Consider the following 25,781-nt stretch of genomic DNA (forward strand, 5'->3'; position numbering starts at 1 on the left):
ACTCGAGTTCAACTCGAGTGACAGGACTGCACCCAAAAAAGGTCAAACAGGCTAGTAAGTTGTACCCTGCAGGCACGGTGACCAGGTGACTGGCGTACGCAGGAGCACGTGACCGCTTGTTCAACCATGTTCGATTGGGAATAAAGGCGGAACGCTGCGTCGCAGCCTTTTCGGACCAAAACCAGTCGACTCAGCGTCCAAAAGACTACAACATATGGGTCAATCGCGGTCATCCGTGCTTTTATAAGAACGAAACGGCGCTTTTAGTGACATGTTGCATACAAATCCCCATCTCGTAGGGCGCAGTCACCCAGTTTCGGTGGAAGTGCGCGAGTTTGATTGGGATTCAAGTAGGAAGGGAGCGTCTCAGCTTCCTCGGACCACGACCATTCGACTCAGCACCCCGAAGACTACAACTGGTGAAATTTTAATTTTTGCCTTAATTTAACTTCCCCTTTAATAGTTTGAGCGACGCCCCGCACGCCAAGTCACGTGTCCTGCAAATACAGGCCTGACTACAAAAATTAATAAAAATATTTATTACTATAATACTATTATAGTAGTGGACACGTGACTTGGCGTGCGGGGCGTCGCTCAAACTATTATGTAACTAATAGTTACTAATACTGTCTTTATTTACCGTACTTACGTCATGTACTTACGTCATGTACTTACGTCATGTACTTCAAAGTCAAACTGTGTGCTCTAGCCTAGCCTAGGCCAGGCTAGGGTAGAGTCTAGCCTAGCCTGCATGCTGTTATCAGGGGCCAGAACCGCTGAGTGCACACACCAGCATCACTGTCATCACCCACCCCGTCAATACGCGGTGGCAGTAGATTCGGTCACTGGAAAGATACTGCACAGAAACCAGTCCTGACCGTGGTTGAATGAAGTTTTATGTCGGAGGCAATTAGCCGCAATAGCATTGTACCCTACATACAGGACTTAGTGCTAGTGGTGGATAGCGGCATGGTCCTGAACGTGAGGGCTACAGCCTAGACAAGTCAAGCGAGCGCTGACCCTGCTGGGTGAGTGCAAGTGCCAGTCAGGCTCATTGAGAGCGACAACCAAGGACTTGGGTGACGAATGCACGCAGCAGCGACCTAGCTGGAACTGTTACCACTTGCACTGTCTAGTAGTGTCGGACCGGTGCCGTGAGGGACGGTGGCAAATAACCAGCACGCGTGGTGAGCCAGACTAATAAACAGACCTGAGCAGCAGGTCAGGGCAGGAGACGTAGCAGCTCAATCCAGACCATGGATCACTACACGGTGAGGATATGAATGCATTATACTTTGCAACCGAGACGCTCCTCCTCGGAGCTGCCTAAACACACAAAAAACATAATCATGATTACCTCATCTGCGGACAGAACTGTTTCGCCCCTTGTGGACTCGTCCGCGCAGCACAGAGAAAATGAGGCAACATAATTATGTACACACACACACACACACACACACACACACACACACACACACACACACACACACACACACACACACACACACACACACACCACACCACACCACACCACACGCGCACACACACCACACACACAATCTCTCTCTGACACCAGTGACCATTTGGCGCCCATCGCCGGAGGCAATGATAGCGATGCTACAGTCTCTGACACCACACACACACACACACACACACACACACCCACACACACGCACGCACGCACGCACACACACACACACACACACACACACACAGTCACACACATACACACACACACACATACTCAGACACTCACACACCACACATACACACACACACACGCGCGCGCGCGCGCACACACACACGCAGACACACACACACACTTGTACGTGTACTTGTTGATCACTGCCAAAACTGGTCACGTGGGTCTTCCCGGGAGAGGGGCGAGAGACTCGAAAGGAATCTTTTAAAAGTGACTCAATTGGCTAGTATTGAACCGCCCAACGGCCGACACCATCTGAAATCCCCAAACCTCTGGGTGGACTTGAAAATGATCCCACTTATGGGCTCACCACACCTCAGTAAGTGGGTGAGGACAAGGTGCAGAAAAAGGATCGACGGCATCAGGGTATCCGTCCTGGGATCCAACTGCAGTTACCCCCGCCCCCAGTGAAGGTAATACTTGCTACTAGTGCTGAGTACTAGATGTAGTACTAGTGTGACCCTGTGGGTGGCTAAATCAGAGTAGATCTGATATTAGCGTCACTAGCACCATTGATCGCACAAGAGCCAGAAGCAGTCCATGGTCAACAGGTATGTATACTTCAAATAGAAAGTATAATTATGAACCCTGAAACCAACAAAGGTGGCAGATACAACATTACACCTTCAAGCACCCAAGCCTGTTGACGCTGCGGCTCAGGGGGTCGGATTTCAGTTGCCAGCACTGTACTTGGCCTTAGCCCCCCGTTTAATATGCCGGCATTTTTTGAGCATTTTCGGTACAATCCGCGAACCGAAAATGCTCGTGATGCAGCATTTTGGGGGAAACGGAGCACTTGGCGGGGGGAAGTTGGCCGTTGTGTATCAAAATAATAATTGAGAGAAGAAAAACTTCCCAAACAAGAACGTCACTTCCGCATTCCATGGGTTAGCTTCTTGTTGAGTAGTTTATGAATTGAAAATAATAGTTTTGACCAGGGAGTCGTAAAATACCGGTATTTTCTGACTCCCTGGTTTTGAGTCTTTTGACGGCGTGTGCTGAGGATTACAAAAGAATGAGCATTTTCCGAGCATTTTCGGCAAGGTTTGGGAGCATTTTCGGCAAGGTTTACGAGAATTTCCCAAAAGCATTTTCGGCGGGGGAGTTTCGGACACCGGGCCCTACTTGGCATGCAGTCTGTGTTGACCAGGCCGGCGCGGCCAGGGTCTGGTCGAGAGGTGTGAAAGCCTTACTACAAAAAAGTCAAAAGAGCGCCACAACCGGAAGACCAAAATCATTCGACGGAACGGCATGGATTCGAGTTAGTTTTCTCTTTTGCTGCTAGCTCGTTCTACTGCCATATTCGCTGGATAAAGATGTTGTCGACTGTCGTCGAGGTCTACCCCCGCTTCAAAGCAAGCAGCACCCAGGAAAGAAGGCTTTGAAAACAGAGATACCGTGAGCCGTTTGAACAGCATTCCGCACAGCCGGGTACTTTGCTTGGTCGTAGAAAACGAGGCCTAGCGACGGTGAATCTTCTTCGCAGTCGGGAGGTGATGGAAACTGGTGCTTGAGCTCAACGCATTTTCGGCACGTAGTAAGGGCATTCGAATAACAAGCGTACACACGATAAGTATGTTCAACAGTTGGACTGAGGTGAAGTCCTACTGTTGTAGAAAGGCTTGAGGGTTCGTGAACTCTTAGGCCGAAGCAGTAACTGCGCGTGTTGTTTATCGACGAATGTCCCGTTTCCGTTGCTCTAACTCCGGCAACACGCATCGTCGCTATGTGGACTACACATGTCCTGAACCTTTCCATGCCTAGGCGTAGCGGATGCACACTAACCGTCACTGCAGCTGCGCATTTCGACAACCTCGGCATCACCATGGACAAGCGGAAAACTGGTCGCAGGACTCGGCCGGGGGTTGCATGCAACACAGGAAGCTATAATTATCCATCTCTCCGTGCTTGCAAAGGCTGCGGCGACCAGCAACGACCTCGCCAGGGCCACCACACGCCGTTCGAAAGGAGCTTCCGTCCGGGGCTGCGGTGAAGTAGCAAAATTATTTCGATGACAACCAGACCACCAATCAGCTCACCACATGTCTGGTGAGAGAACGCAAACTGTTGTCCTATGTTGCGTAATGTTTTTCTTCCGTTGCTTTATATCGGTTACCCATAAGATCAGAGATTTGATGTGTGGGTCTCTGTGCTGAAATTTTTGTCTGTGTGTAAAGTGTTTAACCTGTTGAGCTTCCCGTGTGTATAATTATGTGTGTGCGTGTGTGTGCGTGTGTGTGTGTGTGTGTGTGTGTGCGTGTGTGTGTGTGTTTTTGCGTGCGTGTGTGCGTGTGTGTGTATGTGTGTGCCAACCCTATCACCTGGCGTAAACCTGCAGATTGCCGGACGGCTGGGTCGCGGCTCTCAGGGCTGCGTGTACATGGTGTACGACAAGAGAATACGCAAGCAATTCGTCATGAAACAGGTTTGATGCACAGGCATATACAAATATAGTATATTTGTTACAAATCCCCCCAGGGTTGGGCACTGAATAGTGTTAATCCTCATTGTGTTCTCAGTAGGATTTAGGGATTTCCCACTTGCTGCCGCATATGCATCACGTATTTGTTGAGTTCCTGTCGTGACTCGTTTACATTACGCTTAGTTATGAATACCGTAAAAGTCCGAAAATAAGTACCTGCCCGAAAGAAATACCCCCTTCATTCTTTTGGCTCTGTCTGTTGAAGTCAAGTCAAGCCCGATAAACATACTGCCCGAAATAAGTACCGGTACGGTGCGCACATGCAGCACGTATCATGTACATCGACATGAAAATGACTTCTCCACTACACACAAGTCAGGTCCGAAAGTAGTTCGCGCCCGAAAGTCAGTACCCGCCCGAAAGTTAGTACCCGCCCGAAAGTTAGTATCCGCCCCAAAGTCAGTACCCGCCCCAAAGTCAGTACCCGCCCCAAAGTCAGTACCCGCCCGAAAGTACGTACCCGCCCGAAAGTTAGTACCCGCCCCAAAGTTAGTACCAGCCCGAAAGTTAGTACCCGCCCGAAAGTTAGTGCGGGACTACGGGTGTGGTCACTAAATTCGAAAGTAAATACGTACTTATTTACGGACTTTCTTGTTTTTTTTGTAGGTTAGTTGTGAATGTGCAGAGTGTGTTTGCATGTGTGTCTACACCTGTCTGGGTGTGTTATGACACGTGCTGTTTTGCTGTGCTCTCCCATGCGCCTTTGTGGCATTCTTAGATCGAGTGTGCGGACAAGAGGTCGGCCGACAAAGCCTTTGATGAGGTAAGAGACTCTGCTGTGAATTGCACTAGCGGATCCAGAGATCCCCCCCCCCCCCCCCTAATCCGCCCCTGAATTGCGTGCTCAATGATGTATGATAGTTGGGTATGGGGAGAACGGGAATTGATGCGTTTCTTGGTATCTCAAGAAACCCATTTCTACACTGGATTGCTTTTCACAATGTGTATGTGTAAGAAAGGTTTGTGAGCAACAATGGCTAATAATCGATGCACTCAACAAAATCAATTCAGTTTAAATACATCAAAATGATCATCGGGAATGAAGGGGGTTGGATGGGGATGAAGTGGGTTGGATGGGGATGGAGTTGCGGCAGTACTGCAAAAAAATCACGGTTCGCGTCAGACGTGAGACTTATTCAAGAAAGGAGTAAGGCAAAAGGTCAGTGAGGGGCCTGTGGCACATCAGCAGTGGCAATAATTCTGCGGCACTGCACAGAACTAGTAATTCACCTATACACCATGGGGTAGGATACATGCCTAACAAGGATGCAAGCTGCCTCACTCTACATATGTTTGATTACGGCTCAATTTAATTCTCCAGGCAGCGTCTCTCCCCCGCCCTCTACCGCTCCCAAAAGAATCAAGCCACTCAAATGCCCACAGTCAGTACAATGGCCACATTAGTGCAACTCCAGATACGGCCACGTCCAGAACATTGTGGACTTCCCCTTGCTTCGCAGTGCATTGGCACGCTTGCTTTTGCTTCTCCGCCTTTAACACGTGACAGTTTACATTTCCGTTTGGACTGCACCTTATGTTCAAAGTGAGTTTGCTGCTGTATTGGCTACCCCGCACAATTAATAATATGCTATACACTCAACCTGCAGACAGAACTGTTTCGTGCTTTGTGGATCGCAGCACAGAAAAAATGAAGCTGAACCTGATAGCAACGAAAAATAAAATTTCCAACGCCAGATTTAAACCAGGCCCGAACGTACCTTGCCAGAGTGCTAAACCTGACAAGTCAGTGAGCTGGGCACAGCGCAAACAGCAAAGGCACTACCCCACATGAGAGTGCTCAACTACTACAAGAGCAGGAGCGAAATACTCAATCTCTGGACAGAACTATTTTTTTCCTTTGTGGACTCGTCAGTGCAGCACAGAGAAAATGAGGCCGAACCTGATAGCAATGAAAAATAAAAATTTCCACAACACACACACACACACACACACACACACACAGAGAGAGGAAGTGTGAGTTTACAAAGTCTGAAGAAAATGTTGAACGGTCTCTGCTGGGATGACGGCTACACCTTAGCTCAGTGGTTAGAGCATCGCTGGCCTCAACCAAAAGTCCCTGGTTCGAGTCCTGGTGGTGACAGTCAATTCTTTCTTGACTTTTCCCGTTTGTGTCTCAAACCAGTGAAAAATTTTCCCAACCCAGATTTAAACCATGTCCAAACGTACTATACATGTGTTTGTGCACTCGAGTCACTTTCTCTGAAGTGGAGATCGGTTGAATTGTTTTGTGAGCAAGGCTCGTCTTGAGGACTCGTGACACACTCCCCCTTCCCATCTTCATCTCTATACTTGCTCCATTTCCACTCCCCTTGCATCCGTACTTGCTCGCTCTCTTGTTCTTCCGCTTTCCAAGGACGTTGTGGTCCTTCCTTATGATTGTGTGTGGTTTGTGTGTGTGTGTGCGCACGCGCGTGTGTGTGTCGGTGTGTGTGTGTGTGTGTGTGTGTCTGTGTGTTTTCTGTGCATGCGTGCTTGCAGGCTCAAGCTCTAAGTCAGTTGAAACACAAGTACATTTGCGGATATCGGGAATTCTTTGTCATGTGGGACCAGAAGGTAATACAGTCTATCCGTTTCCAACCCACTGGCCGAAACATTGGTGCAAGAGACACTAAAATGACCTCCACCCCTCCCACGTACACACCACCACCATCTCTTTCTTCACCTCGCTACAAAAGTGGCAGGGAAGAATTTCACCGGTCACACGATGCCGGATGTACAGTCGATTTCACTGTATCTACCACTGGAAATGTGTGGCAACGGGGTGCCAGTTTGGAATGAATAACTCTAGATTTACAAGCTATGTTGCTTAACCTTTGCAAGAAGTGCTCAATGCCGCGAGGCCAAAGCCAAAAACACCAGTTAGCAGTAAAGCAAGGCTGAATTAAGCTGTGACTCGGAGTTTCATTGCTATCTGCCTATCCTCAGACAACGACGTGTTGTTTCAATTCTGCCTTATTCCATTGCTAACTACTGTACCTGTGCAATCATGTATATTATTTGCGGAGAGAGTGAAGAATGCCCGGTTAGTTGTGTTCTCTGATGCTTGCCAATTTTGCATAGCAGCGTTTCTTTTGACAATTGATGTTGAAATGCTCTGTATGATGAGTGTTTTCACACGAAACTCTGAGTAACGGTGGGAAGGGACTTGAGTAACGGTGGGAAGGGACTTGAGTAACGGTAGAAAGGGACTTGAGTAACGGTGGAAAGGGACTTGAGTAACGGTGGAAAGGGACTTGAGTAACGGTGGGAAGGGACTTGAGTAACGGTGGAAAGGGACTTGAGTAACGGTGGAAAGGGACTTGAGTAACGGTGGAAAGTGACTTGGTTGTGCCATTGCTGTGTGATCATTGTATTACTGGCTCTGTCCACTGCACATAGAACACTGTACGCAGCCTGACGACCTTAGGCAACTGTGTGTGTGTGTGTGTGTGTGTGTGTGTGTGTTTGTCTGTGTGTGTGTTTGTCTGTGTGTGTGTTTGTCTGTGTATGTGTGTTTGTCTGTGTGTGTGTTTGTCTGTGTGTGTGTTTGTCTGTGTGTGTGTGTGTGTGTGTGTGTGTGTGTGTGTTTGTCTGTGTGTGTGTGTGTTTGTCTGTGTATTTGTATGTGTGTGTGTGTGTGTGTGTTTGTCTGTGTGTGTGTGTGTGTGTGTGTGTGTGTGTGTGTGTGTGTGTGTTTGTCTGTGTGTGTGTGTTTGTCTGTGTGTGTGTTTGTCTGTGTGTGTGTTTGTCTGTGTGTGTGTGTGTGTGTGTGTGTGTGTGTGTGTGTGTGTGTGTGTGTGTGTGTGTTTGTCTGTGTGTGTGTGTGTGTGTGTGTGTGTGTGTGTGTGTGTGTGTGTGTGTGTGTGTGTGTGTGTGTGTGTGTGTGTGTGTGTGTGTGTGTGTGTGCAGAATCAGTCGATGAACGTGTGTATTGTGATGGACTACTACAAGATGGGTGAGAGGGAGATCGAGAATGTTCCTTTCACAAGGCAGTTGCCTGGTCATGTTTCACGCTGAATTCAGGCAGTTTGTAGTATATATGTATATGCTGCAAACAATGCCCCTTCTACAGGACCAGTGAACGGAAGCTACCGGTGCACATGAGTAACTATGAATCCGAGACCCTTCGTTGGAGGAGGTACTTCTGCACTGCCCTCACTTCCACCCAATGTGCCACCGCCCCGCTGTGCCGTGCTGCATCTGATAGTTCTGTGTGTGTGTGTCGGTAGAAAAGGCTGTTTTTGATTGGTCTGGCGATACTTCATACTTTTGTACGATATGGCGGGTGCGCATGAGCCCCTGAGCTGTATGCATGCGTTGGTGGCCAAACAGTTTGGTGCGGCCATGGCCTGGCCAGGCGGACCGATTACGCCGTGCCTGTCCGCGTGTTGCCCGCAGTACACATTGCTTATTCAAACACTACCGCAAGTCAACAGATATTCGGCGTTTGTGAATTTTTGGCTATTTCCGGCCTGGTCGTGTTTTGGCCTAAACGTTGTTGCGGCCGAAATTTTGTTTTGCAAAGTTAATGCGGCCGAAATTTTGTTTTGCAAAGTTAATGGCCGAAATTTTGTTTTGCAAAGTTAATGCGGCCGAAATTTAAGCGTGCCAAACTTTGTATACTTACAGTAGACGGGTAGATGTGTCTGTGCTTTGCAGGTGATCTTGATCAGCTGATGGAGAGAAAGCGTAAGGAGAAGGAGCCACTGGACGAGATGGTATGTAACAATGTCGGCAGGCAGGCTGTCGAACATGATTTCTTGTCTTTTGTGACGGGACTCCAGCAACGCTTTTGAAATATCCATTGTCAACGTTTTGATTTTGCTAGAGCAGTATTTCACATTATCTTTGTAGCATGCATCGAGAAACTGGAGCCTGAAGGCTAGGTGCAATCAATTCCTAATTTTGCTGCCTTCACCAGCAGTTATCCAAGGTTCCTACTGTGATACTCATTTCTAGCTTTTCCGGGCGGTCCAGTACCGGCCACAGCCCACACCTGAAATGTCCCTAAATCTGAATCAAATACAGTTCAATGGGGAAAGTGCAACGGAGATCTCGCATATGACATCACTATTTCCACAACAGAATGGCAAAAGAGTAGTAATATCTCCACTCGAACTCGCCCACAGGGTGCCTGGTAGACCGAGGTGTGCGTAGCTTCAAAGCTCCGGATAAGAGCGGTATGAGTGTACTATTTTTTGTGCTGCTATGCCACTTTGCCGCCGGTGTTGCTGCTAACCGGTTCTGAATGCTGCTGCTATGCTGCCCCCCCCCCCCCCTTATTGCGCCTACTGCTGTTGCTACTGGTGTTACTACTGCTGCTGCTGGTGCTGCTGCTGTTGCTGTTGCTGTTGCTGCTGCTGTTGCTGTTGCTGCTGCTGTTGCTGCTGCTGCTGCTGTTGCTGCTGCTGTTGCTGCTGCTGCTGCTGTTGCTGTTGCTGTTGCTGCCGCTGTTGCTGCTGCTGTTGCTGCTGCTGCTGCTGTTGCTGCTGCTGTTGCTGTTGCTGCTGCTGCTGCTGCTGCTGCTGCTGATGCTGATGCTGCTGCTGCTGCTGCTGTTGCTGCTGCTGATGCTGCTGCTGTTGCTGCTGCTGATGCTGCTGCTGTTGTCGCTGCTGCTGTTGCTGTTGCTGCTGCTGTTGCTACTCGTGCTGCTGCTGGTGCTGCTGCTGCTGCTGTTGTTGCTGCTGCTGTTGCTGTTGCCGATCATGTACCTGTACTATTCCGTGTTTCCTACCCGTTGGTTTGCAGATGATCAAGAAATGGACTGGGCAGATGGTGGACGCCTTGATCTTCGTCCATGACATGGCCGTTATTCACAGGTGGGCACCAACGCTTCTCTACGCTCCGACATTCACTTCTTCTTTGGCATGTGGGATTATTCCAGGGCGGGGGTAGCTGTGCCATTTCTAGTTAGCTTCTTGCTGAGGCACTGACATGATGTGACTTTCCTCAAGAGTGCATAGCACCCCCAAGAGTGTGAAGCTCTTAGTCATTGTGGTCTGCTGCGCCAGGGCTTCACATCACGGATACGTTGTTTGCAGCCCTGTGCTCGTATATGAATACAACAAGGTTGTACGCATCCAAGCTTCGGGTACAACTCTCCTGGTTCTTGGTAACACAGTTTTTGTCGGAAGGAGAGCCAAGGGTACATTTATAGCAAAGAAAAGGACCAAGGAACTACAGAGTGGATGGAGTGAGCATCCAAGACGTACTAGTGCTGATTGGCAGTTATTAGTAGAACGTCAGTGTCAGTGTCGTGCAGTGGTATCGCATGAGCTAATTGTCGAGTAACTGCTGCTGTTAGTGGACATTATAGTGAACTTGTAGTACCTTGGTTCTTTTCTTTGCTATAACACAGTCGTGTTCTGGTTATCCCCCTGGTCTTGTATTGGCTTCAGTGTGTGATGATTTTTTGTTCTCTTGTCTTGTCATGATACTACCATTGTGTGTGTGACTGCTGCAGAGACCTCAAGCCTAGCAATATCTTCCTGACAGAAGACCTTTCCGTTCGAATAGGTGAGGTGATTATGTGCATGGGTATACATGATTGCAGCATGCGTACTGAAATTTAACCTCCACAGGCTATTACGGTCATTGCTTTCATGTATATGGTGGATCTCTTCAGCTTTGGACAGCTATGCTGGTGGCAAGGAAATGCTGACAGGTTGTACTTGGGCTGTTGTTCATGTTACTAGTATTGGTTTTCGTGAGCCAGATTATCTGTCAACTTCGTGTAAGAAGTTTCAGTTTCCAGTTTTAACCGGCAATACAAATATATAACAGAATATCAAGATACCATTGCCAAATTGTAGGACCGTACATTCCCAATAAACTGGGGGTCGCAGCACGGCTCCTTCTGGTTCCAAGCAGGATTTGTACTTAGTGCCCTCTGTTTCTCAATCATGGCAGGGGCGTCACACACGGTACGACCACTACGACCATGGTCGTACCACTTTTCGTCCAGGATGGTCCACCCAATTCATCCAAAAAAGCAATAAAAAAATTCAAGGATCTTCGGACTTGTACATAACATCGCAACTTTCATTGCAAGGAGCATACAGACTTGATGCCTAGCACTAGCACTAGCAGCTAGCTAGCTATTGCCCAAGACTCCAAGCGGCTATCCATTATACGATAGGCGGTTGGAGTCACGGGTAGAGACAACCAGACGATGGATTCCTCACGGACGCATTCACTGCAAACTTGACGGAAACAGAGCTGAGCTGGCGGCGATCACTGGGTCCAGAACTAAAATTTTCCAAGATCTACCGTGTTACAATGACGATCAGCACGGTCAAGAGACACTACATGTATGTCACTTGTCAGCTACAACATTGTTATATTCTTTCCACAACGACACCTACCTAGTACCTCTGGCTCCTGACGATATACTGCAAACTGATGCGAAAATGGATTACAACCGCAAACGCCGCGCTTGTCAACGGAAAAGGGAAGCGCTGCTTTCTCCGAAGTTGAATAGTGTTTGGACCGTGCTGCTCCACGGCGGCAGAATATTCTGCAGCTGTTCACCGACACGACCCGCTTCACCTAACGATTTACGATCGTTTCGTTCTCCGAGGTTTCTGGTAGCAGCAACAAGAATTGCGTCCGCAACGACAGGACGAAAGTCTCTCGCAAACTAAAGTCCTGTTGCCACGAAGACAGAGAAGATAATTCCGCAAGCCCTTTCTTCTGCTTCCAGTGTTGTAGCTCTCCGGACTGGTCCACTGGCATAGCAGATCTTTCAATCCCACCGAACAAAAAAAAGGATGTTCTTCTCTCTCTAAAAACAACTAAAATAATTACTTCGCAACTGTCCAGGCCGGCCGGCCGGCCGTGTACATAGTGCATGCGACGCGGCGGACTTTTGCAGAACATGACATACATTTTTGCACAGCGGCTGGCGCTAGAACGCGCGCGCAGCACGCTTGTACTTCGGATTTTGCGATTTTTTCGAGGGCAATGGGTTCCTTTTGCCTTGCTTGGCTACCTACGATGTAAAGAAAATACCAAAAAATCCATGAGAAATTGAGAAGTATGTTTTTGGAGCTGGAGTGGGGTTGTCTAATAGGTGCTGGGAACCCTCCTAGATCCTTTGCAGCTGCAGAGTGCTAAAACGTGCCCTGTTAGCCGAAAAATCCTTATTTTTTCTAAGGGGGACACCCCGGACCCCCATCGTACCACTCCCAGCCACCCTGTGATGCCCCTGCATGGTCTAAGACCATCCCACTATGCCTGCCTGTTACACATATCCTATTGTTGCAGAAAGGACCACGAACACAAAAATCATGACATACGTTCTTGATGATGTGATTTTCTAATGATTTTCTTATGATGATTTGCCCATCATGACATGCGTTCTTGTTATCCTCTGCTTGTTTGGACATGCGCAGGAGATTTCGGTGTGTCAACAGTGATGGGAAATCAGCGAACTAAAACGAGAACTATCGTCGGTAAGGACAGTGGTGGTGTCACCGGTGTTTATTTCCACCTTTGCTTTCTTTCTCTATGTTTTCATTTATACACAGAACAACAAAGACAAGCCCTTGCCCTTGTTGTTCTGTTCTGTATTAAGGTCTGCGTCCGCGGTGTTGAGCACTGTCAGCACACTGGGTGCACCCTTTAGTGGTGTGTTCACTCATGCAAGCATCTCCTGGCTTGCCGTAAGATTGCCAATATTGATGTATTCATAACACCAAACAATCTGCACTAGTGAAACGGTAGCTCCGGAAGATGGCAGTTTTGAAGTAAAGTGAGCGTCAGAACATGAACCATACCCCTGGCAACTGCATACTCACATCGCGAAGTGATTCAAACTTCCCACAACGGGGTTTTTCAGTACTTTTGGACTCAAATCCCTGACGAGTAATCTATAGGAAAAAACGCCGCGGAGACAATAATTTTAATAACGCAAAAAAAAAGAACTAACTTTGCCGTTACTATCTCTGCCGTCACCATTGACTTCATTGATGCATGATGGTGACGGTAGAGTTAGTTATTTTTATTGCTTTATCAGAGTAATCTATAACATAACGGTTAATTGATGGGGAACATACAACAGGCAATTCCATACGTACCCAGCTTGTCGTCTTGGTCATTGGTCTGCAGTCGTGTTGTCCGTCAAATGTAGGAACTGTACGATCAGAAGGTAACGCTATCTGTCGCGTCCCATGACTGCACAACGTACTGGAGTACTAACTAGCAAATCTGTACTTCAATACTCCTTCAGGCGAGATTTATCAACCAGTCCAGACAGAATATGGAGTGCGAAGAAATTCTTGATTTCCGCGTGCATCACGTCCTTCCATTTTCTGATCGGCAAGTGCGGTGCAATTTCTGCCCAAGCATTGTACTGGCAGGTACACGGGTTTGTCTGGGTGACAACCATATCCGAGAAATCGTCAGTAAGGAACAGATTCAGGAAATAGCCTGCAGTTGCATCAGGCGGTGAGGAATTCACGAGCCCATTCCCACCTGTAAAATTTGGTGCAGAATTGCTATCATTTCGTGTTGACCAAACATCTTATTCCAGTGCAGCAGGTGTATTATCTACTCCGTGAGCACAGCTGTGAGTCCCTACGTTGTCGCCAGCTTCTTCAACAGTCGCAGCATAATCAGTAGGCTCTACTTCGTCATCAGTCTGCTCCGGTTCGTCTTCGGTGTGATTGCCTTAAGTACCGGTATTCGTAAAATTTTCATTTTCTACAACTTCAAATCCCTCAGGAGTATTAATCCGCTGTTAACCTCAGAAACGTCAAAGAGATCACACGGTTCATCCTCACTATCGCTGTTCATAAAGATAACATCATGGGCTTCGGACAAGGAGACGCTTGACAGGTTACGTGCTATCCCAGCACTCTCAACAAGCTTTCAAATTCTAAATAATTTCTTGATCGGCACATTCTCTGAGTATATACACAAATCTGGCCAGTTCTCCACGGGACCAGCGCGGATCCACTGTGACATGTCTCTCCTTCACGAAGAGTCACATCGTACTCGTGTGAGCAACATATGAGATATTTGAAACACCCCAAAAATATATCGATATCGCAGTTTTCTCAATAACAAATATACTCGTCTTCAGGGATCCAGCTATACCATAACCCTTTAGTGCCGGTTGGTCGAGTTCTACCTATGCTGATAGTGCATAAAAACAGATATACTCGTCTTTCATCCTCAAAGGATTAGGGAATTATTGATCGAATACCGAGTAATTGGCATAATCGTTTCAGCCCTAGTGGCGACCAACCATGGCTTTGGACGTGCCTTCAGTGACTGGGTTGATGGTGTTGGTGTCACATAAAGCTGTCCTCGGTAATGGCTGCTAGACAGAACAAACTCAATCCGTGTTGAGGAAGCATGGCATCACAGTGCCATGGTATAACTGTTCAGGATACGTGTGCTTCCTCTCCATTACACTGTCCGCTCTCCAGTCTCCTGCATTGAAATCATTCACCTGGCTACAGGTGTAAGGAAAGCTTTTGTTGAGGTCTGAGTCCGAATTTTAGGATCTACTTGTCTATATTCTTTGAAGTATATGTAAATTACCTTCTCTCTTCCTCTCTCTCACACTCTCTCTCTCTCTCCCTCCTTCTTCTTTGTCTTGCTCCCTCCCGGTGATAAATTGCGTCAAGGAACCTGTGTCGTCAATCTCCATGTATTGCTGTATAAAAACGGAAACTGGTGGGCACAAGTTGTGCGTCCACCAACTAAACCAGATTTTGAACAGTCATGTGCACAAGGTACCACCAGACTGACAAAGAGTACTCAGACATTCCACAGCAAGGAAGCAACTTGTGCATAACATGTGCCCCACCGTTTGCCATGTTTTCCATTTAAATATTTCCTTGGCTCACCACCGGAGTTCTTCTTGCTGCACACTATGTCTTCCATCAGGTAGCATGGCGTGGATGGCACCGGAAGTACTGGAACGACCGTATCCTCACTGGACCACCGACCACCCAGGGGTGATGGATAGTATTATAAGGTGGTACGCCGGTCAGCCACCTGAAGTACATGTGGGGTTCGGGTGGCTCCCTTAGCATTTTCCAAATTTAGAGCCCAGATCAGTGTTCTTTTTGACAGGGTGCTTGGGATAAAGAGTGGTACGGTCAATACCATAGTGACCGTAGCGTGTCCGACTCCCCGCCACCTGACCACCTAGTGTCAATGCTGGATCGTGATCCAGATGAGAGTCATGCCGCATTTCAAAATATGGAATGCTTGAGTTATGCATGCGAGGAGTACGCTGGTGGATCAGGAATACACTGTTCAACACGCCCTGCACACAAAGCATGTCGAGGTGTTTGTGCAGGGTGTTGCTGGTACAAATTGGGTCATTGCACAATAGGCTTACTCTCACAGAGCTCTGACATGGATACTTTCACCCCCAGCATGGGTACTTACACCCGCAGCATGGGTACATTCACCCCCTCCCCCCCCCCCCGCAGCATGGGTACTTACACCCGCAGCATGGGTACTTACACCCGCAGCATGGGTACATTCACCCTTGCAGTATGGGTACTTTCACCCCCAGCATGGGTACCTTCACCCCCAGCATGGGTACTTACACCCGCAGTATGGGTACTTTAACCCTCAGCATGACCCACGACATGGGTACTCTCGCAGTACGTACAGCATTCCAGCATGGGTACTCTAGACCAAATCTCCAACAAGAGCATTTCCACAAACTCCCCTCTGACAACGGTGCGTTCGCTTATTCCCCCACTCTACCGGACATTCCAATGAAGCAAACTGTGTTTCCATCTCCTTGGTTGTAGCCCTTGACTCCTTGCCGTACATCACAGATACGACGAACGTAGCGATGTGTGGTCATTGGCATGTATAATCCTGGAGATGACTACGTGTGGTCTCATGTTGGTACGTTGTACGTTTCTTGTGGGAACTGCAAAATTTACATGGCAAGCTGTTGGCAATGCCGGCATATTCCATATGTTCGTTGTTGTTCTTTCTGAAGACTGTGCTGTATCTCCGGTGGGGGTAGGGCAGTGGTGGCTGGAGAAGTTGCAGTTTTTGCCGCGTGCTGTGCACAACCAGATCGCACAGGAACTCTGCTCATCCCGACACGTTTTGTTAGAAACTATTCAAATAGTTGAGGGACGAGGCAAACCGAAATTGTAGCACACTGTACTCCCTGGTATTTACGAGTTGTATTGTGCATCGACTCCTACTGATGTTCCTACTGGTCGGTGGGGGAAGTAGGAAGAAGGAAGTTTACGTTAGAGGACGACAATCTTACACAGCATCAACATTACTCATGACGGCAGCTTTTCCCCCAATGTAACGTCCAAATGACATAAACTGCAGGCCATGCTTTCTCTGCACAACAAAATGAGAGCCTCCCACTCTGGCGTATGAGATCAGTTTTAGTATTGTCCCTGACACTGCAATACCTGCAGCCCATCTTAAGTTAACCCTTTCAGGGTCACAGTGCATTTACTACGTCTGGGCACTGAAATTCAGTGCATCAGTACAATTGTGGAGATAGCAACAAACAAATTGTCACAACATTTTTGTTTCTCAACGGATTTTCACAACTTACGGCTTACTGGAAAGCTCCTTTCCTGCTCGTCATCTTCCACGTACTTTCAGAGCATAAATCACCTCAAGGACGCCCCTAGCCTCGCCAACAGTGTCCTTACCGTGCGCCAGTTTGGCATCAAGACCACGCTCAACTATTTCCTTCGGTTTGGGGCTCATACTCAACGTAGAACTACGATTCAAACTGCATCGAGCTCGTGAGATTCAAATGATGTACTCATACGTCATGCTGCCTTTCACACATCATAGGGAAATCCCCTTGAATGACTTGAAAGTCGCAAAAATATCACCAGACAGAAAGTAAGAAAAATGTTCAGATCGAAATCGCGCGTTCAATTTATCGCCGCTCGATCATTGTTGAGCTATCGCCACACCGAAAACACGTCTGGAAAGCCCTTTCCAAGACCGTTCCAATGAGCTATAGATCCTCGCGATGCGATAATCCATTCCAGAGTTATCGCTGTTTGTACAGTGATCTATCAGTGCGTACGGTACTTGGACTGTACAAAAAGTATAGCGCGAGTATACTCGTCATTGCCCAGACGTGATGGGGTCTGCATGACGAGTATACTCATCATAAACCCGGAAAGGGTTAATCAACCTCAAAAAGTGACATTCACTTGAGACTATTCGACTTTCCACATCACTTTCCCTGCCAACCGCATCATGTCGCGTTTCTGCCGTTCATTCTCCTTTGTGATCCTCCTTAGACGAAAGCTGTGCGGGAGGCCTTGCTGGAGATGAAACAGATTCCGCAGCGCCTGGAAGAGATCCTGGACACGATCAAAGCGGTACGTGCATTGTGCCCCTTGTGTGTGTGTGTGTGTGTGTGTGTGTGTGTGTGTGTGTGTGTGTGTGTGTGTGTGTGTGTGTGTGTGTGCGTGCGTGCGTGTGTGCGTGCGTGTGTGTGTGTGTCCCATATGGTGCAGTGGTATGTGCAGTCGATTTCAAATCTAGAGGTTGCGGGTTCAATTCCCGACGATTATGGTCGCACATGTCTTTCTTCTCTTTCTCATTCTCCTAGCTCTTCTTTCATCCTCCTGGGTGGTTACCAACAGCCAGTGTATGGCGGAGTATGTGGTGTGGTGTGTGTGTCAAAAAAATGAAAAATGAAAAATAGGGATTCACTGGCCAGAAAAAGCCACTTCAATCACCAGTGTGGTGGATACCAGGCTAAAATTAGTGGCGGTCAATTCATCAGCCTTGCAAGCTGTTGAATGGTGTAATCCCAGCACAAGTTGCTATGTCTAACATAGTTGTTAGCTATCATCGCTTACACGATGGGCATGTCTCAATCTGAGTGTGTGTGTGTGTGTGTATGTGTGTGTGTTCTTATCACTTGGCCTGATCTATTCTTGATTCATCTCCATTTCTCTCTTCTCCATTCCACTGCCTCCTTCACTGGCTCTCCATTCCTTATGATACCATATTCCTCTCTTCCCTTTCTCCCTTTTTCTATTTCTCTCTATTCCTCTTCTCTTCTCTTTCTCCCTCCCTCAACTTTTCTGTCTGTTTCTCTTTCTCTTTCTGTCTACTTCTCTCTTTCTTTTTTTGTTTGTTTGCAGGAATACAGCCCTGATCTTGGACATCTTCTGAGGACAATGTTGCGGCGTAACTTCCACCAGCGACCATCAGCCAGGTGAGTGTCTGTATATACAGGGCAGGGGCGGATCCAGGAGGGTTCCGCGGAATCCCCTAAATTTCGCAATTGCACTACTAGAAACCATATACATGTAAATTTACATGTATCGCCTATTTAGTTTTGGCTGAACTGGAACACCTCTGTAGAGATCTCTGGATCTGGGGCAGCAGGGTCGGTGCCACTGGCACGGTGCGTACAGCAATGAGTACCACCATCCTACCAGGTTCTGCATTCTCTGACATCACACTGCACTACATACCCACAGACTACCATGCACAGCTACGACAAGACAATGCGTCGTTTCCAAGAGTACACTCTGAGCATTGTCGACGAGAACTATGGGAACTTTTGCACATGATAGCGATCGAAACAGTCTCGCTCGCCGGCGTGCAGAAACACTCGGCAGACTTTGCAGTACGTGACAACCCGGAGCTCTTTTCCTTCTTGGGCACACAGGACATCCTTTTTTCTGCACATCATGCTTGACAGTATGCATAAGCACTGCTGTAGGCTGGCTGGCTGGTGGCTCTTCGGGAGCTTCTCGGAAGGAACGCTTGGGAGGAGGTTCGTCGACTGCAATTCCGGGAAGTTGTCTGATTAGATACTCCTGGAATGAGTTGTGCGGATTGCATGCTGAGCGTGTGGTGTTACCTTGATGTGCTGTTAACCAGATGCCAAACATCCTGTAGCTGATCACCGCTGCAATGTCTACCATATTGTAGAGCATGCTTTTCCAAGTCTTCCTGGTCCTCCGGAGCGTCCTGTACGTCTCTGCCATTTGTTCGAAGGTATCAACTCCACCCATTGCTCTGTTGTAGTCGGAGACGACTTTCGGCTGATTCAGTTCCAGTTGGACGTGGTGACCTGCTGCATCTTTGCCATGCCTGCTAACAGTAACGTGGTGATCACCCCGGTGTGCGGTTGACAACATGGTGACGACCTGCTTGTCTCGCCACTGCTCATAAAGAGTGGGGTTGCCCCGCACGTACCGTATAGTGCCACGCTCTGCAACGCGCTCGAACGTCTTGGTGTCTTGCTTCATGACGTTGGGGAAGCCACGGCCATTGATACGTACAGTGCCTACAAGGTGGATGTTTTTCGGCTTTCAGTGATGTAGCAAGCTTGGCAGACGTGTAAAAATTAACCGTAAAGATAACATGCTGCTGGTCTTCATTGGCAAGCCGCATTACTACATCGGGTGCGAGTCCACCTTCCGTATTGGCTTGCCCTGTGTACATTTCAAAATCCCACGGTATAGCACTGGCACTGTCGCGGGCTGCAAATGCCTTGAATCCCCATTTTGTGGGCTTGGCTGGCATGTACTGGCGCATCATGCTACGTCCTTTGCACCGGATTATCCGTTCATCAACTGCGATGTGCTGGCCTGGCTTGAAGAGACTGTGAGCCTTCGCACGAAACGCATCGTACAGGTAGCGAACGTTGCGCAAGCGGTCACCAAGATCCTCTGCAGTATGGTCAACGATTTTCAGGAAACACAACAGGGCCTTGAACCGTCTGCAAGATGGTATCATCTTGTGCGCGTAGTTGCCATTGTGAAGAGAGGATGTATTCCAGAAATTTTCCATCTGTGGGAGCTGGTGTCATGCCATGTGGAGGAGTAGGCCCAGGAAACGATAAATTTCTGCAACACTGGTCTCAGTCCATTGTCCATTCTTGTTAGCATTATGATCTCTTCTGGTGGATATGTGCATGCCCATACGCATTCGTGAAGCCCACGATCTTTGAAACAATTTCCGCTGAGAAGTACAGTTTGAAAATATCGACTTCTGATGCTGGCACAAAACCAGCTTCGGAGTCGGGCTCAAACTCAGGGAAGTTTGCTGGACCAGCGTCGTCCGGATCGTTGATTCCTCTCAGTGGACTATACACTGCAACACGGCCACGTCCTCTCCCTCGTTCACGTCCCTGCGCACGACCTCGTCAGGCAAATGTTATTGTTGCTGTTGCGCTGCATTAGCTGCTGCGTCTCCTCTACCTGGCACGCCACGACCATGGCCAGGACCGCGTCTACCGCCGCGAGCATTACCAGCCAGCTCTTCCTGATGATCAGCGGATGAACTACTTGACTCATCATCATCAGAAGATGAGAGTTCATCACTCGCGCTGTAATCTTCATCGCTCCAATTTTCACCAGGAGAAACTAGTTCTGCGTCAAGTTGGTCTTCCTCGTCTGAAGAGAGCATGTCACCCTCATCCTACAGATCGTCCAACCCTTCGCTGTCGCTCTCAAGCTAGAGGAGCTCCCTCCTCGTCAAGGTCGTAAAGCAAAGCAAGTGCATCAGCCGCGTTCATTCTCAAATTTTGACAAGAACTTAAGTGCAGCACAAATCACGTCCTTTTTATTCACGCGAAGAGATTGATCGAGTACGCGATTTTTTTGTATGGTGACCCCGGCTTTTTTGCTGGATTCAATTTGCCCCTGTCCTGGGGGCATTTGCCCAAAATTCAGCGTTCTACGATCCAATAAGCACTCAGCATGAATGCTTGAGTGTGGACCTGTCAACACCCATCGAAATCGACGCGAGCACTCTAAAGGGTTAAAGGGGAAGTTAAGGCTAAAATCAAACGTTCACCAGTTGTAGTCTTCGGGGTGCTGAGTCGAATGATCTTGGTCCGAGAAAGCTGAGACGCTCCCTTCCTCCTTTATTCCCTATCGAACTCGCGCACTTCCACTGAAACTGGGTGAATGTGCCGTACTAGATGGGGATTTGTATGCAAAATTAAAAGCGCCATTTCGTTCTTATAAAAGCACGGATGACCGCGATACGCCCATATGTTGTAGTCTTTGGACTCTGCGTCGACTGGTTTTGGTCCGAAAAGGCTGCGATGCAGCGTTCGGGCCTTATTCCCAATCGAACATGGTTTAACAAGCGAGCACGTCCTCCTGCGTACACCAGTCACCTGGTCACCGCACTAGCAGGCGACAACTTTCACACCAAGGTTCAACTCAAAGGTTCGAAGGTTCAACTCGAGTGACAGAAACTCGCCCAAACATGCTGTAAGTTGTAACCTGCAGGCACGGTGACTAGGTGACTGGTGCACGCAGGAGCGCGTGACCGCTTGTTCAGCCATGTTCCATTGGGAATAAGGGCCGAACGCTACATCGCAGCCTTTTCCGACCAAAATCAGTCGCCTCAGCGGCCAAAAGATTATAACATATGGGCCAATCGAGGTCATCCGCACTTTTTTAAGAACAACATGGCGCTTTTAGTGAGATTTTGCGTACAAATCCCCATCTAGTAGGGCGCAGTCGCCCAGTTTCGGTGGAAGTGCGCGAGTTCGATTGGGAATAAAGGAGGAAGGGAGCGTCTCAGCTTCCTCGGACCAAGATTTGACTCGGTGTTGTGTTCACTACTAACACCTCAAAAGTTTCAGGATCGCACAGACGCCACAAGACAAAAGGTCACGTAATTCTTTACGGACTATAATGAACGAACAGTAGAATACATTGAGAAGAAGAGACTGGAAAAATACGAACTACATCGGAAAGAGAACTCTAGAACACTAAAGAAAAACAAACCACAGCATCAAGGAAAAGAACAACGCATGAGGGGTAAAGCGCTGGCCAGCCACAACGTGTGTCCAACTTTGGCATGAGCGTACAGAAGAGCGTACAGCGCTCGGAAAGCGGAAGCTAAATTTGGCGGCAAAGCGACAGCAATAGTACGGCGCGCGGCACATAAGCAGTACGAGGCGAGGCACGTATACGCATGTGCGGCAATCATTACACACCATGTACCATATATGCATGAACAGCGCGGGGCGCATACTAACTCATTCAACATCAGTGCGCGGCGCAGGCATCTAGCTAGCTGGCGCAAGCATGATCATAATTGCATGCCATCACGCAATCAGCGCACATAAATCGTGCATCAAATAAATAAGTAATCAAACACAAATCAACCCATCAACTAAATAAATCAACGAGCTAGCAAGAACACAATTCAAAAATGCAACGAAGAAATAATTACTATTCTAGTCGGTTATTCGCATGGGACCAAGCGCAATGTCCAAGCTGATGAACTGTGATTGCACAAGGTAAGCCCAAGCTCCTGAGCTAACCGTTCTGGTGAGCAGTCTTCTTCGTGCTGCAAACACACACTACACAATGTGTCGTATCTCGTAACAAGTACTGTACCAAATCACAACGAACACTAACAATACGCAATAGTAAACAATAATCAAAAACACTACGCAAAAACGCAAAGCAAGCAGCACCTAGCCAGGGAGACAAGCAGGAGTCACGGTCGCAACGAGATCTCGACGACACCCCAGAAGACCTTTCTCCGACACGATACACAACATTCTCCCCACCAAAGGGCTTCAACCACACTGATCACAAATCAAGACGAGGGGGTGGTCGAACGGTACGACGAGATCGACGCGTAACTTGCGGTTCAACGGTCGTCGAAGGTATTTCAACATCATCGACGACGTTGACTGGATCAGCGCTCGCGGGTGTCTGCGGCTGCGGCTCAGCGTCCACAGCAGGCGGCTCAACATGCTCCTTCGCTACTTCCAACGGAACCAAGCGTTGAATGGGCCGTAGCATGGACGATTGGCCAACTTGGACTTTGGCCACCCTGCACTTGCCATCTCTTCCAGGATACAGCTCTGCGACCCTACCCAAGCGCCATGATTGCCGCTTCCGGTTGTCGTCGGCAATAAACACAACGTCGTTCACGACAATCGGAGTTGACTTCGACCGATGATACTCACTGAGACGAATGAGATACTCAGACGACCAACGCTGGTTGAGGTGCTCGTAGACGGTGTGGACATACTTGACTCGAGCGGACAACTGCCGTGGATCGAGTGGTCTGTCAGACGAGGCAATACCGGTTGCAAAGATGTCTCCCAACATCATGGCTGGAGTCAGCGGCGACTCGTCAGCTACATCCGTAGAAACCGGAGTGAGGGGTCGAGAGTTGACGACTCTCTCGATCTCCGTCAAGACAGTGAACAGCTCGTCTCGACTCAATGACGCTCGACCGAGAACCTTCTTCAAGGGAGCTTTCACACATGCCACCAGACGCTCATAGAACCCTCCATGCCACGGGGCAGATGGCGGATTGAAGAACCACGGGATTGCCACCTTGTCTGCGGCGGACTTGAACGTCGTAGCATTATCTGAACGTATACGCAGCGGCTTCCCACGACGGGCGATGAAACGACGCAATGCTAGCAGGAACACCTCTGTCGCCAGGCTATCCACGAGCTCTAGGTGCACTGCGCGAGTTGTACCGCACACGAAGAGTGCGACCCACACTTTCTGAACATTTGATGAACTGCGCACGTACAAAGGACCTGCATAATCAATACCTGTGAGACCGAATGGCTGGTGGTGCTTCACCCTGTCTGAGGGCAACGGCGGCATCTCCTCAGCAGCAGTCTGTGCGCGAAATCTGCGGCAAACAATGCACTTCTCCGACACGCTACGAAGAAACCGACGAGCTCCGAGAATCCAGAACTGCTGTTGTAGAAACGCAAGCACGCTCTCTACACCCTGGTGCATTCGCTGAAGGTGAGCATCACGCAGAAACAACTCACTTAGATGACATCTGCCCAGGATGATCGGATGCTGAACCTCGTAGGACAGATCGTTCTCCTGCAGATGACCACGAACTCTGAGCAAACCAGCTTCATCCAGAAACGGAGACAACTTGAACAGCTTCGAACCCTTCTTCAGTGGCTCCTTGCTCCGCAACTGGGACAACTCCTTGGGGAAACATTGCTCTCGGATGGCGCGAAACATCACAGACTCAGCAGATGGAATCAATTCTGCACGCGAAACACCCTTGTGTCGCCATGACAGCATACTTGCGACCAAACCGCGAGCTCGTTGCCACTTGGAGAACTTCTCCCACGGCCAAACAACTGGAGTGTCAACCTCCACAGCCGACACGCGTGCTTCGGTGACGGACTCATTGGTGCTCTGAAACGAGATGACTGGTGGCCACTGAGACTCATCGCTCAACCATGACGGACCATGCAGCCACATCTCCTTCTGCAAGTCACACACTGGGACACCACGCGAGACAAGATCTGCAGGGTTGCTAACTCCTGGACAGTGACGCCATTCTACTTGCAGCTTCTGCGAAACTTCTTGCACTGCAGCAACTCGATTAGCAACATACGTCTTCCAGTGATACGACGGCTTTGAGATCCAGTGCCATGTGGTTAGGCTGTCTGTCCACCCCACAATCCTTTCAATTGGCACTCTCAATTCATTGACGACAAAGGACAACATCTTCACGCCAAGACACACAGCCGACAATTCCAGACGCGCAAGAGTGGGACGTACAACAGGTGCAACCTTCGCCTTCGCACACAACAAAGAAGACGTCAAACCGGACACAACATAGAAACAACAGCCATAGCCCTTCTCGGATGCATCTGAGAATACATGCAAAGTGACTGGAGCATCTGGAGTACACCCGATCCATCTGGGGATTTTAACGGAAGAAAGCGCTGCGAGCTCTCCCCACCATGAAGCACATCGGACAGCCAAATCAATAGGGAATGGGTCATCCCAACCACCGCCGAGCTTCCAACTCTCTTGCAACATCATCTTGCCTGGCACAACTGCGGGTGACGCCCAACCTAGCGGATCGAACACAGCGGCAACACAACGCAACAAAGCACGACGAGACCAACCAGACACTTCCTTGGGACACTCAACATCACCGAGCGCAGCCACCGAAATACAATCTGACTCGGTGTTCCACACAATACCCAGTGCCTTGGAACCAGCCTCGGGGTCTGAGGTCATCGTGTTCCCTCGCCACTTCCGCAACTCCATGCCTGCTCCCTGCAAAACATTAACGCTATACTCCTGCAGCTTTTCAGCATCCGCACAGCATGGCAAGCTAGAAACGCAATCATCAACATAAAAACTACGCAGCAGCAGCTCTATGATATCACGCTCAGCAGCAGAAGCAGACTCGAATGCACTATCGAGATGAAAGCGCAGCACAGCACTAAGTATGAAAGGAGAACAATTCACTCCAAAAGGCAGCTTCTTTAAACGCCAGATACACATTTCTTCGCTACCTATCTCAGGCCAAACAAAACGCAGATATGGCCTATCTTCTTCACGCATTCCGATCATAAAAAAAGCCTTGCGAATATCGGCTTGTACAGCACATTCATACTCACGGAACCTGAGGAGGATACCAGTGAGATCCGGTAGGAGTGATGGCCCGGGATCGACCATGTCGTTTAGGGATGGTGCTCCGGTGCAGGCGGCGGATGCATTGAAGACGACCCGTGTCTTCGTCGTTGAGGCGTCGCTACGGAATACGGCATGATGCGGCATGTAATAGCCGGCTTCCTCCGGATGCGGTTCCTTTTCAATGGCATCCAGCTTC

The 25,781-nt window shown here is 48.8% G+C and overlaps 1 protein-coding gene across 2 annotated transcripts in view; it reads left to right on the forward strand.

The window, feature by feature from the left end:
- Window positions 1–843: 843 nt before the first annotated feature.
- The window catches only part of LOC135829719 (serine/threonine kinase-like domain-containing protein STKLD1), a 48,899-nt gene continuing 23,961 nt past the window's right edge, over window positions 844–25,781 (forward strand). Inside the window, exons 1-13 of one of the 2 annotated variants that reach the window (XM_065342111.1) lie at window positions 844–1,271; window positions 4,041–4,127; window positions 4,903–4,947; window positions 6,684–6,758; window positions 8,094–8,139; window positions 8,844–8,902; window positions 9,936–10,006; window positions 10,651–10,703; window positions 12,581–12,640; window positions 15,084–15,123; window positions 15,995–16,067; window positions 17,459–17,539; window positions 18,314–18,387. In XM_065342111.1, coding sequence (XP_065198183.1) covers window positions 1,257–1,271; window positions 4,041–4,127; window positions 4,903–4,947; window positions 6,684–6,758; window positions 8,094–8,139; window positions 8,844–8,902; window positions 9,936–10,006; window positions 10,651–10,703; window positions 12,581–12,640; window positions 15,084–15,123; window positions 15,995–16,067; window positions 17,459–17,539; window positions 18,314–18,387 — 779 coding nt within the window. In that variant the 5' untranslated portion in view covers window positions 844–1,256. Of the gene's footprint in view, window positions 1,272–2,964; window positions 3,752–4,040; window positions 4,128–4,902; window positions 4,948–6,683; window positions 6,759–8,093; window positions 8,140–8,843; window positions 8,903–9,935; window positions 10,007–10,650; window positions 10,704–12,580; window positions 12,641–15,083; window positions 15,124–15,994; window positions 16,068–17,458; window positions 17,540–18,313; window positions 18,388–25,781 lie in introns of those variants that run through there. The other variant, XM_065342112.1, reaches the window with a different exon arrangement.

The sequence above is a fragment of the Sycon ciliatum genome, chromosome 13 (assembly GCF_964019385.1).
Source record: "Sycon ciliatum chromosome 13, ocSycCili1.1, whole genome shotgun sequence".
Lineage (NCBI taxonomy): Eukaryota > Metazoa > Porifera > Calcarea > Leucosolenida > Sycettidae > Sycon > Sycon ciliatum.